Source organism: Phascolarctos cinereus, unplaced genomic scaffold, assembly GCF_003287225.1.
Source record: "Phascolarctos cinereus isolate Bilbo 61053 unplaced genomic scaffold, phaCin_HiC Scaffold_3;HRSCAF=262, whole genome shotgun sequence".
NCBI classification, from domain to species: domain Eukaryota; kingdom Metazoa; phylum Chordata; class Mammalia; order Diprotodontia; family Phascolarctidae; genus Phascolarctos; species Phascolarctos cinereus.
In genome coordinates this window covers 244,244,963-244,260,510 of record NW_027555736.1, presented here as the reverse complement: position 1 = coordinate 244,260,510, position 15,548 = coordinate 244,244,963, and the positions used below count along the sequence as shown (strand labels likewise).

Below are 15,548 nucleotides of genomic sequence, written 5' to 3'. Positions count from 1 at the left end.
TAGCTGTATCGGTAGATATAGGTATAATATAGCTAAATATCTACAGATGTACCTGTATAGTGTGGTGTGTGTGTGTGTGTGTGTGTAAAAGAGAAGGGAAAAACAGCAGTTCAACACAACTAAATAACACATCAACACAGGTCTGGCAGAATATACAATGTGCCACACCTATAGATCTACTTTTCTAGCGAAGGGAGAGGTATATTTTTTAGTCTTGTTGAAGAACAAGCTTGATCACTATAATGACAGTATCCTATTTTTTTTGTTGAAATTCTTTCTTTAAAAGTGTTCTTTAGGTCTCTCATTTTCTCAGGAGCCTGGCCCTTTAATGCCAGCTCCTCTGCCTTAAGCTGGGAATTCTAACTTCAAAATAAAATGGAAGGAGGAAATGCAGCTGCCATCCTGCCTTTGGCTTTCTGGGACAGGTCCAGCCCACACTAATCATCTCCAGGAGCCTAAGGGAGGGAAGCAAGACCACAGTCATGGATGACTTGAAATGTTGTTATTTTTGTACCTTTGCTCCTCAGACAAATTAGACATATCCCTTTCTATCCAATTTTTCTTCTTGGATTTTAGTTTCAATATATCTTTATGTTGTGAAAAAAAATATCGTGGTAGCAATGTGTTCCTGCTTCTTACCTCACTCTGTACCAGTTCCTTTCAGCCTTCCCAAGCTTCTCTGGATTGTTCATGTTCATCTTTTCATACAGTGTAGTAAAATTCCATCACATTAATGTACTGTGATTTGTTTAATCATTCCTCAGTCAATGGGTACCTGATTGGTTTCCAGTTCTTTGCCACCTTAAATAGTGCTGCTTTGAATATTTTAGGGATATATAGAACCCTTGGACCTCCTCAGGTCATAGACATTTCTGTTTGTGTCTATGTATAGAAGAATGTGTCACAAGTTTGTGGGAAGAATATTTTGTACCATGCCATCGAAAGAATTACCTAATTCTGTCTACTGGCTAACTGTTAATGAGAAGGACATTGGTGGGGGCTCATATGCTATCAGTTTAGGAGTACTATAGGATTACTCCTAGAACCCAAAGTAGCCGACACATCCTGGGGATGTAACCTGCTAATGTAAATTGAGGGGTATCCCAGAAGGGATGCTAAACAAAATACACAGGAAACTAGCAAAATATATAAGAATAGAAGCAATTCCCCTATAGTTAAATGGTCAGAAGGAATGAACAAGAATTGTTTTGTTTGTTTGTTTTGTTTTGTTGTCATAGGCAGTTGGGATTAAGTGACTTGCCCAGGGTCACACAGCTAGTAAGAGTCAAATGTCTGAAGCTGGATTTGAACTCAGGTCCTCCTAACTTCAGCACCAGTGCTGTATCCACTGGGCCACTTAGCTGCCCCTGAACAGGGATTTGTCAAAAACACTGTCGTTCGTCACTTCTTTGTGACCCCCTTGAGGATTTCTTGGCAAAGATACTAAAGTAGTTTGTCATTTGCTTCCCCAGTTCATTTTACAGATGAGGAAACTGAGGCCCACAAGATTAAGTGACTTGCGTTGCACAGCTAGGAAATGTCTGAGGCCAGATTTGAACTCAGGAAGGTGAATCTTCCTGAGTTCAGGCCCGGCACTCTATCTACTGTGCTATCTAGCTACCCTATTGAAAAGAAAAATTGCAGGCTATCAATGCCCATAAAATGAATGCAGTTATCTATTTTTATCTTTTGTCATCTGGAGGCCTTCATTTTAAAAAACAAATTCAAACTATATTGAACTTGGTTAGACAAACATATAGGAACTTTATGTCTACATGGGTAGATAACCACAAGCATTAAAAAAAATTGTGACAGAGATGGAAGAAATACATAAAATTCCCCTATACTTGAATGCACAGAATTATTAAAACTTTAGGAAAGTTTCAAAGCTTACTCTAACATCTAAACATCCAGATCTTCATCTGTTTTCACAAGACTACATTATTATTTTAGTCCAGAGGTTTATGGTAAAAAAAAAAGCCAACACATTTCCTTCTCTGTCTTCATGTGTAATATTTCACTGAAGTCATACTTTTACTATAATTGTTGCCATGGAAATAAAGGTTCATGAATTCCAAGTTACAATTTCTTTACAAACGGAAGCCAAAGAACCCAAACTGAGAGAAATAGTTTTGTTGCAGGCCCAGATACCTTCATCAAGAACAAAATGAGTTGTGTCTAATCCTTGCTCTACAACCATAATAGAGACCTCAGTTTTGGTCTAGATTGCTAATTTGTATTAAGACTAAAATATTGTGAGTCTGTCTTATTTAACAGCTTTTTCTTGGGAAGGTTTTTAAAACAAATAAAATCTGAAGGTTTTAATGTGAAAAAGTCAATCCAACAGTTAGTTTGTGTCTACACAGTTCTAAGGTTGCATATGTGGGCTGATTAAGTGAATTCACATTTACTACTTACCTACAACTACCCATCTGTTTGGATCAAAGATTCAAACAAATCACTTTATCTTTCAGTGGTAGTTTTGATTGAAATTTACAGACACAGGTATTTGCTTCATTGATTTGGTCTGCCTGTGTAGAACTACATGATTATGATGAAGTATAATTTCAGCCCAATGTAACTGGCCAAATAAGGTCATTTAGGCTAAAAAAAATTCAGTTCATTTTAGAATCTAAATTAATTGAATTAGCTATTGGCAGTAACTTATAGCGGAAAGGAGCCTCACAGAACATGTATCTTAACCCCCTTATTTTACAGATGCGGAAACTGAGGGGGCAGTTAGGTGGCACAGTAGATAGAGCACCAGCCCTGGAGCCAGGAGGACCTGAGTTCAAATGTGGTCTCAGACAAATCTGGTCTGCCAGATGTGCGACTCTGGGCAAGTCACTTAACCCCTATTGCCTCACCAAGCAGATGAGGAAACTGACTCATAGTAACTTGTCTAAAGTTACTGATGGAACAAGTGGCAGGCTTGAATTTGAACCTAAGTCCTTTTGCTCATAATCTAGCTTTCTTTCCACTATACTCTGCCGCCTCCAGGTAATGACTTATTTTTCATTTTACTTTGTAGTATACACAGTTTATTACCTGTGTGGGAACTCTCAATTTAGCCATAAGTTTTAGTCTTAGAGAACTGCTCATTTCATACAGCTATTAAGTATGAAAAAAGGACTTGAACCCATATCTGCCTTATTCCAAATTCACTCTATCTACTTTACCATGGGGCCTGTGTTTAAAAAAAAGTTAGAAAGGAAAATAAAGCCTACTTTTTTTCACCTTTCCCACTAGAAGAATGGAATTCACATATCACTGTCACTTTCAATGGAAATGAAATTCCAAAATACTGACACATTAAAGAGATAATTGGCCGGAACAAATTAATATATCAATACCAGTGAGCTTAGACAAACATATAGGAATTTTATGTCTACATGGGTAGTTAACCACAAGCGTTAAAAAAAAATTGTGACAGAGATGGAAGAAATACATAAAATTCCCCTATACTTGAATGCACAGAATTATTAAAACTTTAGGGAAGTTTCAATTAGTGAGTTTAAGAGATAAAATAAAATCATTACTCACAGGACTCACTTTTAACAAGGCTACAACAGAAGTGAATGCTTGGGGGTAAGTGGGGCAGAGAAAGGATCAGCTACACATAACTGTTTCCAAACAAATGTTTTTCAAACTGAGGGCAGAAGGGCAGGATTCTTGAGGGTGTTTCAAGGTCAGGGAAACCAGAATTGCAGGGTTCAAATATGCTTTTAGTGGTGGTTGCTTGTGTACATACCATATGAACCATTCTCCTCCCCTCACTAAGTCCTTGCCTAGCTCTCATTTCCAGGCTTTACTTTTAAAAAAAATTTCTTATTTTACCAAGATCATCGAGCTCATCATTTCTCATAGCACAGTAGTATTCAATCACAATTATATACCACAACTTGTCCAGCCATTCCCCAATTGATGGGCATCCTTGCAATTTCTAGTTCTTTGTCTCCACAAAGAGAGCTGCTGTAAACATTTTAGAACATACAGATTCTTTTCCTTTTCCCCTAATCATTTTTGGAAATAGAGGTAGTAGTGGTATTGCTGGGTGTGTATAGGCAGTTTAATAACCCTTTGGGCATAATTCCAGATTGCTCTCCAAAGTGATTGGATCAGTTCACAATCCCACCATGAATTAGTGTCCCAATTTACCTTACCCAGGCTTTACCTTCCAATACAATGTTAAAAAGATGGCAATGCTATGACTCCAAATAATTCTTTAAAAGTAGTAGCAGTGATATTCATAAGACGAAGTATAGCCTTGTGATAACAAGTTGAGTCTGGTGAATGACTCATGTGACAGATTTGCCATTGGTGTGACAACCAACCAGAGGTCTAAAATTCAGTGGTGTCAACTTCAAATAGAAGCAGATCCTTTCTGGCCTCATGTTGACTTAGAAAATCACAAATTAACGTTATCTTTGTTGTATTATGGCAGCTAGGTGGTGCAGTGGGTAGAATACTGGGCCTAGAGTCAGGATGACCTGAGTTCAAATTTGTCCTTAGATTTTTACTAGCTGTGTGACCCTGGGCTAAGTGCCTTAGCCCTGTTTGCCTCAGTTTCTACATCTGTAAAATTAGCTAGAAAAGGAAATGGTAAACTACTCCAGGATGTCTGTTATGTTGGAAATCTGCAAGGGGATCTTTATTCAGCTGAATCACCTCTGGGTGACTTCAGGGTTTGTCTCTGTTGAATCTCCTTTTCCTTCTGTGGCTAAATAAATCACCTTCTCCTAACAGTTGAGTGATTTGAGTGTCTCATTTTGTTCCAGTATTGAACAAAAACTACCAAGGGACTTGTTTGAGTCAAGCCCTGCCCAAAACAGCACTTGACTCTTTCAATGAAAAGAGTATGATCCTGAGGCCCAATTCAGGGTGGATAAGGCAAAGCAAAAGAACTACAGATAGTAACACTAATGAACACTGATGAAAAGCTATTAAAAATAAATAATAGCAATGTATCAAAAAGATTAATTATTTTGGCCGATTTATATTCTAGCAATATGAAAATAGTAATTTTATTAGTAAATGGTCCAACAATAATAAATAATATTAATAATGGAAGTAAAGTCATATGAGTGTATCAGTAAAGAAAAATCTCATTTCTATTAAAAATACTAAAGCATATAAGAAGGGAATGATTTTTCTTAACACTGATAAAAGCATTTTTCTCTAAACCAAAGCTAGTTTTGTTTGTCATGAACAAATACTAGACATTTTCCCTAAAAGATCAGGAATGAAGCAAGGATGTCCACAGTCCCCATTATTATTGGACATTACTTTAGAAATATTATCTCTATAGCAATAAAACAAGAAAAAAATGAATAAACACTGGGAAAGAAGAGATTAAAGTATCTCTGCAGGTGATAAAATGTGTTATGTGGAAACTCAAGAGAATCATTAAAAACCTAATGGACTAATAAATAGCTTCAGCAAAGTAGCAAGATATAAGATATAATTAGATATATGGAAATTAATCTACAAAGAGACACAAAGGACTTACACTAATACCATTACAAAATTTTTTACAAAAATGAAGCCAGATCTAAACAATTGGAGAGGTATTCAATGTTAATGGCTTAGCCAGGATGAGATAGTAAAGATTGCAAAATGTAGTTAGCATAATATGAATCCAAATATGAATGAGATATTTTATAGAAGTGGACCAAATAACAGAATTCCTATGGACAAGTGTCAAGGACAGCAAGGAATTAATGTAAAAAAAAATTGTGAAATAATGGCATTGAGAGATCTCAATACCGGAAAGCAGAAATTACCAGAAAGTTCTGATATTTACTGAAAATAGAAGTCTGGTCAGAGGAATAGATTAGATAATGAAGATTTAGAAGCAAATGTGTACAAAAGTCTAACATTCAATAAACCCCCAAACATATTATTAGAGAAGAAATTCATTATTCACCAAAAACTGATGGAAAAATTGTGTTGCAGTTTGATGGAAAATGTAATTAACCCGACACCTGGCGCTCTGTGGGCTGGTTCCAGCTATGCTTTATGAAGTCTCTGGCTTCTCTTTACTAGATGACATGCCACCCAGAGTGGAAACAAGCCCTTGAAGGTCTTAACCCTTTCATGGCTACACCCAGTGTGCTGATTGGTGGTTGTTTAAATTGCTCACTACATCTAAGTCTGACTGTAGGCATGCTCTACTTAATTTTCAGCCATTTCACCAGCTGTAAAAGATGGTGAGTAGAAAGTGATTTCTGCAACATCTTCTCAGGGAGTCATTCAATCAGTAAGCATTTATGAAGCACCTAATTAATATGTTAGGCACTATACTAAGCCCTGATAGAAAGGCAAAAGACAGTCCCTACCCTCCTTTTTCACAGTCTTATGGAAGAGAGAATATGCAAACCATTCTGTACAAATAAGATATATTCAGGATAAATTGAAGACAATCAACAGAGGGAGAGCATTAGAATTAAGGGGGAATCAGGAAAGGGAGATGAAGAAAGGCTTTCTGTAGAAGTTGGGCTTTTCACTGAGACTTGAAGGAAGCCAGGGAAGACAGGAGACAGAGATGGAGAAGAAGAGAATTATAGGCATAGGGGATAGCCAGTGAAAATGGCGTATGTTGGGAGATGGACTGATTAGGATGATGTCTGTGCCAAAAGAGAGAAGAAAATACGTAGGAGAGATGTTACAGAGTTAGAATGGACAGGTCATGACAAGTGGTTGGATATGGGAGTGTGGAGGACACGTAGGTTTCAAAACAGGATGACTGGAAGGATGGTGGTACCTTTGATAGTATATTTTAATTGTTGAATTGGTAATTCAGTATAGTTTTGTGATTACAAATGTAAGAATAATTGCTACATTATTGGTTATGCTTTGTGACGCAATTATATTTGAATATAATATGACATAGTCTTAACTTTATCATAGGGCTTGGGAGGAGAGAGATAATGAATTCTGTTTAGGACATGTTGAGTTTGAGATGTCTGTGGGACAGACAATTTGAGATATCCAATAGATAGTTAAGTCTGGAATTTGGGAGAGATGTAGATGGCCTTCTCAAGGAGTGATATGTGATGTTAGCTAGGGGGATGGATATATCAGGGCACTATGCCCAGGAGCATTCTATGTCTGCAGGGGGCCAAAGAGCTATACCTGGTAGGCCAAAAATTTTCAACTTCATAACTCAGAGAATTCTGATCTGAGGTGAATGTGAAATATCTGTTCATCAGTTCCATAGTTACCTTTCCCTCCTGGGGAGTAAATTAGTTGCGAGGTCATTGTTTCATGTTTTAATTCTCTCTTAATGCTCAATTTTGAATCTTGTTTGTTTTAAGCATTTGCTTTGTGGTGGAAGAAAGCAATACTTGATAACTACTTGTTACAATGAGTATCTTTTCTAGATGGAACCCTCCCTTTGGGGAACCCCTAGACATGCGCCATTCCTAAGATTCAGGAGATTTTCCATGTTGAGGGTATAATGAGCCACAGAGAATGAGGAAAAGCCTACTTATCTCATTCCTGCCAAAGAACATGACCAAAGAGCAATTACAGACTGATGTCTACTAAATAAAAGAAGATAATCCCAAACAGCTTCACAGCATTTAAATACAGTGGACATTGTTGGTGCTTCCTTGTTAATTTGTGTGCTCTTTTGTCATTCGGTAAATAATGGAAGGGTGAGTGTGCATGTACAACCATTTTTATGTTGTCACATTGGGGGCTTAGGTTTTTTGTTGTTTATTTTGTTTTTTTCTAGTGGAAAGATAATTTTTTAAAAGGTAGAAAGATCCAAACACAATTTTCTCCTTTTCTTGTGTTTTGAATTTTAATGGGTCAGTTAGATGCTTTTTTAAAGCATCTTTTTAAGCCTTGTTAAGAGAAACAATTTAGTGAAACTACTTATGGTTTTAATTTGATTACATGAAAAGCCATTATATCTAACTGATATTTTTCCCATCTTTCAAAATTCAAGTTCTGCTTCCTTTGTGAAGACTTCTTTGATCCTCTGAAGTTGATATAATCCCTCTTCTCTGAAAAACCATGGCACTCAGTTTTTAACTGTCTTTGACATATGTTATATGATGTGTTAAAGACTTTTGTGTATTTATCTTATTTTCCTCTAACTTGATTGCAAGCCCATTGAGGCCAAAGATAGTTAAATACAGAACTTGAAGCTAGAAGGGGTTTCAAACCTATTCTACTCGATACTTCTCATTTTACAGATGAAAGAGAGAAGAAGTGATGTGTTCATGCCCACACATGTAATAGTGAATCATAATATGGATCAAGATCCTTAGTATTTTACTCAATCCAGTATCCCTAGCCACATTCCAGGCAATTAATAGTTATTTGTTGAATTGAATTGAGTTGAAATCACTGCAAGTTTCCTGACTGCTGATCCTTATGATATCATCACTCAGCAACCATTACTTTGAAGGTTAACATTCTACTGGCATAGCAGTGCAGTCATTTAATAAGACACAGGATGCTTCTACGGATTGGCCTTGGATTTGCATTTTTCTGTTTTACCTTATACAGTAAAAATTTTGGACTTCTTTATCTTCTAGATAAAGCATAGTACATCATATACTTCTATTTACAAGGCTCTACGTCCATTGTAAGAGTAGTTTGAAAAAAGGTAAGAGACATGTAGCCATGAAAATCACAGCTGGGTGATCTGATCTGCAAGCAGCTTCCTGTTTTATAGTTCTTATATAGTCATATGTGTGTATGTGTCTATGTATGGATATTATAAAAATATATGTATGTATGTACATATGTACATACACACAGAAACACATATTGGTGCTTAATTGTAGCCTTCAGGGGATGGGGTGGGAAAGAAGGGGGGAAAAAAAAGAAAGTTAAAAAGTACACAGAGAACAAAAGAAAACTTATAAGGAGCAAAGAAAAGATGGACATCTGAACACAATGAGTAGTATTTATTATATAGGCTTCCTTGAAATGGAAATTTATTGCTGTATATTTTGAATCCTCTGTCACGTTCTGCTGTGTACATGACAATGTTTTTTTCTTTTCTTATTTTGTATTATTATTTTAGTTTTAGTATTTAAGTTGGTTTTTTTCTTTTCTTATTTTTATTTAAATTTAATAATAAAAAATTTTACTAATTAAAATAAATAAATAAATACTATGTTGTAGACATTATAAAGGCTCCAAAAATTATTCAGTTAATGTTTTATAGCACTGTTTTTTGGAGATAGGTGTAAAACCTGCCATATAGGACAACTGAGTTATATTGGGACTTTTCTGATATAGTCAACACATTTTAGCGGACATAATACTCCACATCTATATTTTTTCTCTGTAGCAAAATCAATGAAACGCTCAATAAGAAAAGTTTGTCTTTGGAGCAGAAAAGATTTATAGAATGGGAACATAGAAAAATGAAAAAGAATGTCCTCAAAGAATACATCACAATCTATAGGGTCAGAGTAGCAAGGTACCTATGTGATGTATAACTCTAGGCAAATGTTATAACTTTTGAGCCTTAGTTTCCTCAGCCAAAAAATGGGAAGTAATAAAAGCTTCCCTTTCTATCTCATAGCAGTATGAGGAGGATCAAATTAGACAAGTTGATAATACCTTGAAGTGATTCTGTGAAGAGTAAAAGATTAAATAATAGAAAGGTATTATTAAGTCATCAGTATTTGAGGGACTGGCACCAGAAGCCAAATGTCTCAATCTGTCACCCCACTCTTACCCTTCACTCACTGTATAGTACTAGAATCATATCTGTTGGATTTATCTTGCAAATTCCTTAGGCTGGGAACAGTATTACCTTAATAGTCATTAGCATAATAGAATAAATTAGTTTAGCATTGCTTTAGGATACAGCAAGGATCTATTAGTATCTTTGGGCCTGAACAAGGCTTTGAGTAAAGGTTGGAAGAGAGATGATTTGGAGAGAGTAGGACAACGTGAGGTCTGACAGTGAGGGTTGGGGGCATTCTGGGGCACTGGATACCACATGGGGAAAGGAAATGGAGAGGACACCAAAGACATACATTGCTTTATTACAGCACCAAATTTTCTAGGGATACCTGGACCGTTTAATCCATTCTTTTGCCCTCTTCAAGTTCAGTCCCATTAAAAGAACACGAATTTCAATACTTCCCCATTTTACCTTAATCAAGGATACCTGCCTTAAGGAATCAAAGAATCTTTCATGGGACCATCCCAAAGAGGCCAGCACAAAGTCCCCTCCAGAGTTGTAATGAAATGCCTCAGTTGGAGCAGTCATATACTGAAATAAACATGGTAGCTCACAAATGTATACATTTTAAACAGGGATGGACCTATGCTACATTGTGAAGGAGGTAAAATTTATGTTCAGGAAACCTCTTCTTTCTACCCTTTCCCCCCACCTTCATTTCTTTGTCACCTTCCTTCCTCTTGAAAGTGATGCCCAGTTGCTCTCTACCAGCTTAGGGATTGTCATTAAGCTTCACACGCAAGCCTTCCCTCCTAGACAAAATCCCAGTTTAAATTATATAATCCCCAGATTGTGTTATGCGTTTTCTTCTCATCCAGCAAATTTTACATGACAAGCAAGATTTTGTTCTCAGGAACTGATTAATTAGAACACAGATGTAAATGAATGATGTTATTCCTTTCAGATATTACTTGTTTTAGCGATAGAGGCCTACCCTAATTTAATAGGCACTTTCTGTTCTGCCCAGAAATTCTGAGGATCTTCCACTTCCAGATGGATTCTTTTGTGAAGGCAAAGTAAGCCATCTTTTGCCTCATTTATAACCTAGCCGTAATCACTGAATGGGTGTTGCCTGAGACAAACTGTAACCTGGGAAAGAGCTTAGCTTAAAAAGGCCAACATCTCCTAGTGCATCCAGAGCCACCTCCAGTGGTCTTGACCTGCCTTGCCCAGAATTCTGATGATTGTGGAGCAGAGAGTGGGGCTGATGATTTTGCACAGCTCTGTCTCACTTCAATCCAATTTACTTGCATGTTAAGACATCACCCTCCTGATGTCACTGGTGCTCTCTGATAATGAAAGATGAACAACAATCAATACCTCTAACCCAACCGTACATGTTAAGATAATTACTTAATATGATTTATGTATTTATCTTTTTATATATGAGCAACTAGGTGGCATGATATGTATGTATGTACATGTGTAAATATACATACATATACATATATACACACACATATGTGTGTATAAACATAAATTACTACAACCGTTTCAATGTAAACACTGTGTTTTCATCATCTTTTTAGAAGCAAAGGCCGCCTTCTTGGCTCCAACAGCACAGTTCACCTGGGGCACCTCCTAGGAGAACTTGCTAAATAGTGAGAAAGAGACTGCAGTGGAACCGCTCTGAAGACATTGCTGTCGAATCTATGTGGACCTTGTGGCCTCCTCCTCATTACTGACATATATTTGTTTCCTCGCAGAACCAGCTGTATCACCAGAAGATCCGTTGGAAGCTTCTGTTACCTCTGGAATGGCAGATGAGTTTTCAAGCCAACTAGATTCAGGAAAGTGTGTTACTAGCCAATGAAAAGAGCTATGTCAGATCCTGATAACAAAAATGAAGCATCTCTTTTCTCACACATCTAGGAAAAACATTGCAGTGCTGAGTCAGGTACTCTGACTTTTTTCCACCTACTTTCCACATCTTTACAAGATATACCATTGTGCAATAGTTTCCTGCAAATTTGGTTGGGGTTTTACCTTATGTTCTCATTGGAAAAGAAACAAATGTTCTATTGGATGTCCACCTCCCCATAACTGATGAGATCGTGTGTTTCACAACTCTTTTTCTTCTTCATAGTAAAAGTCATTAGAGTTAAGATTCTTTGAATTCTTGCCCCAATAAAATCCTTGGCTTCATTAATCAGTACTCTAAAGCAATTAATAATGAAACATTTTCTTCTAATGAAAATGAAATCTGAGTTAATTTTGTTTCATTACTTATGATATGTTTTATGACTGTAACTAATTCTAACGGTAGAAATCGTCTCATCCACCTCCTTAATGTATTTTATATCTCATATTCTCAACAAAATGCCCTAGAACTCAGTAACAAAATATCCTCTTGGACAAGTGGCAAGGAAAAAGGAGGTTAAAAAGCTGAAAATATTAACTCTATTCCTCACCCTATTAAGGGGAAGGTCAATGACATCCTACTTTAAGGTTACCAGTTAATCAGATATACTGTAAACATGTGTTCATTTAAAAAAAATTGAAATTCAACCTCAAATGTTTTAAGTCTATTATTTAATCTAGGATTGTACTAGAAGAAAGAATATCCAATATTAATCGAAGTTACCAGGAAGAGATAACACACAGATTTTATTCCCTACCCCTTGAAAAAGGATTGCGTTAGGATTCAAGAAGATTGAGGTTGAAGTCCTGATACTGTTACTAACTTTCAGTGTGACTTTGAATGTTTGGTTGGAGAAGGGATAATTTAGGAGAATTTTTTTTTTTACGAATTCTAATATTTAAAGGGTTGTTATCAGAAAGTGGTGTTCTACTTAGTGCCAAAAGGAAAAGTTAGGAAGCTACAAGGCAGCATGTTTTGACTCAGTGTAAAGAGAAAACTGAGCTCTCTGTCACTGGAAATTTTGAAGCACTGTATAGATGGCCCCTTGACAAGAATAATGTTGGAGGAATTTGTGTTTGAGATAGGAATTAGACTTAATCCCCTATGAGGTCCTTACTGATTCAGTGTTTCTGGATGGTTCTTTGTTTAGAGAAAGCATAATATAGGGGAAAGAATGCTACCCAGTCTTAGTCTTAGGAGACCTAACTTAGAATCCCAGTATTGCTACTTGTGTGACTGTTTTTTTGTCCACAAAACAGTGACCTCTAATGTTCCCCAGAGCTCTACTATTCAGTGACATTTGTTCAGGGATACAAATGAAACATTTTTCTCTTTTCTCTTTCTTTCCTTCTGTATTTCCTCTCTCTGTCTCTCTGTTTCTCTCTCTTTCTGTCTCCCCTCCCCTCTCTTTTATCTGCAGACATTAGAAAGTTATTATGTTCTTTGTGTTTTAGACATCCCTGGTTCTATAGAATTTCTTTATTGTCAGTATCATCTTCTATTTACTCATATTTTCAGCCTTTCCTGAGTTGGAACTTTTGTCACCATCAGCTTCCTGCCACTTTAGCACTCTTAAATGGTGGGGTCTTGCTTCCTTTTGATCTGTATTATCTGGTCTCCCATCTCTAGTTGGTACTCCTACTGATGTCTGTGCTTAAAATACTGGCAGGCAGATCTAAGTTCAGAGTATTCCTCAGACACTTACTGGCTGCATTATCCTAGGCAAGGCACTTGTCTCCTATTTGCCTTGCTTCCTCATCTGCAGAATGGGGACATCCTGGAGTAGGAAATGGAAAACCACTTTACTGTCTGCCTTAAAACCCCATGGACAGAATGACTGAGCGACAATAACAGCAGCAACAGCAGAGCCCTGAGTTTTCTCCTTGGGGTCACTCAGGTCAGAGTGCGGCAGAGAGCCCTGGGATGTGTCCGATTGATTTGTAACGAACAAGACCATTTAAGGAAAATCAGCCACAGCTGAATGTAATCTGAGAATGCAATCTATGCTCCGTTTTGTGCTACTCTACTGTCTGAGAGGATTGTTTGAGTGTCTGTTTTCTAGTACCACTATTGGTCATTACAATTGTATTAGGCGTTAATAAGCTTAAACTCTTGAAAACTGATAACTAAGAAAGTATATTTTGGGGTTTCAAATTTTTGTATCATCAAGTTTCAAATGATCAATTTATCTTCTTCTGATGGCTACTTAACTGATAGTAGAATATTTTCCCTTGTAATTTAGTTTCATAAACTTTTTCTCAACAAAAAGTTAATATAACTGAGTTTAGAAATTGTTCTTCCCCTTATTGGACATGAGGGGGTGCTCTTGTAATAAAGGAAAAACTATATCTTAGCAAGTTAGCAGACAGATACAAAACTGTGGCTCATAACAACGATGGTGCTCCTGCTGCCGCTGCTGCTTATGATGACGATAGTAATAATAACAGTGATATAACCATGAGCTATATAATGTCAAAGTTTCCAGTTAAATTAGATGGATGTTGACCAAAGTAAGCAATCCATTTCACATTTCTGGGCCTCAGTTTTCTCACATGATCTCTCACTTCCCCCCCCCCCGCCCCCAACGTCCTTTCCAGTTTCAAATCCTATGATCCTCTGAAATAAAATGGCATCTGCCTAGTAACCAAAATAATAGGAAATCTTTATGGTTGACCACTTTGGCTTAATGTCATTACAAAACTTTTATTGGATATTAGACAAATTTTCCTCAGATTTTTAAAAATAAATTTTCGTGGTCCTTATACTCCCTAAATCTATCTAGGTAGATACATTCATTTGTAGGTCAAGTGAAGTCAACGAGCATTTATTAAGTGCCAACTATATGTCTGTCACTATCTAAGCATGGGGGATTCAAAGAAAGGCACAGGACAGGGCCCTACCCTCAAGGAGCTCCCATTCTAAAGGGGGAGGCAGCAAGCAAACAGGTACGTTCACACAAGATAAATGTTCAATCTTCTTTCTCAGAAAGAAGGTAAAGACTCTTTACTGATAGTCATGGCTAGACTGCTTTGGGGGATCATTAATAAGGTGTTCTAGGTTATCAGGGAAGAGCATTGACGTTTCTTGTTTCCCATTTGAGTGAGTGTGGTGGGATGGTCATTTTTTAGTTCTATCCACAAGGCTGGTGTTAAAGGCTCACATACTGAGGTTGTCCTTTCTCTTTTCAGTCCCCTTTTGACCCACCCCTTGAAGCTGTTGCCTCTCCAAACCTTGTGAAGTACTTCAAAAGTGGAGCCTACCCAGTTCGTACTGACCATGCAGTACTGCTAGGAAAAGACAAGAAGACTCTTCAGAGAGAGGTGTGTGGCTCATTTACATACAGAGTTTTCAGGGAAAATTCTTGCTTGGTAAATGTGAAAGAAAAACATACTGGTCAGTGGCTGTGCCTCAACTTGCTAACTACTATTTTCAAAATCTTTTTGATCTTTCAAAAATCTTTTATTTTAACTTTAGTAATTCCCATGTTTGGGTTTGGATTTTGGTTTTGGATTTTTTTGGGTACTTTTACAAGTGACTTTAATTTGGCTTTCTCATTTTCATACCATGTTCATTTTGGATTAATTTGCTTAAATGACTAATGCATCCATTGAAGGGTCTGTCTTGGAATCCTCTGTCCTAGTTCTTTTCCCATCTCTATTCTTTTTGGTGCTTTAGTTTTTTGCATTGCTCCATTTTAAACATTTTGTGAGCACTTTTTTTTTCATTTTCTGTTTGTTTGACTTTTATTTTTATAGAGATATTTTTAAAAGCTTTTCTTCTATTAGTATTTCTATTGTTGTATTTTTTGAGAGGTTTATGAAGAGCCTGGCTGTTTTTTAAGCCCTTCGCCTCATTGTCTTAATTGGAAAATCTAAAATGGACTATATCTTAACACAGAAAAGGTCTAGTTGCCAATTCAGGAACCATTTCAGAATCATCTCTTTGTGTTTAGACATAATATTGATTATG

The 15,548-nt window shown here is 36.8% G+C and overlaps 1 protein-coding gene across 1 annotated transcript in view; it reads left to right on the top strand.

Moving 5' to 3' along the window:
* LOC110203827 (uncharacterized) overlaps nt 1-15,548 on the top strand; it is a gene marked incomplete at its 5' end in the record, with an annotated part of 49,075 nt that overhangs the window by 23,046 nt on the left and 10,481 nt on the right. The window contains one exon of the mRNA XM_078151652.1: nt 14,768-14,899. Coding sequence (XP_078007778.1) covers nt 14,768-14,899 — 132 coding nt within the window. The remainder of the gene's footprint in view (nt 1-14,767; nt 14,900-15,548) is intronic.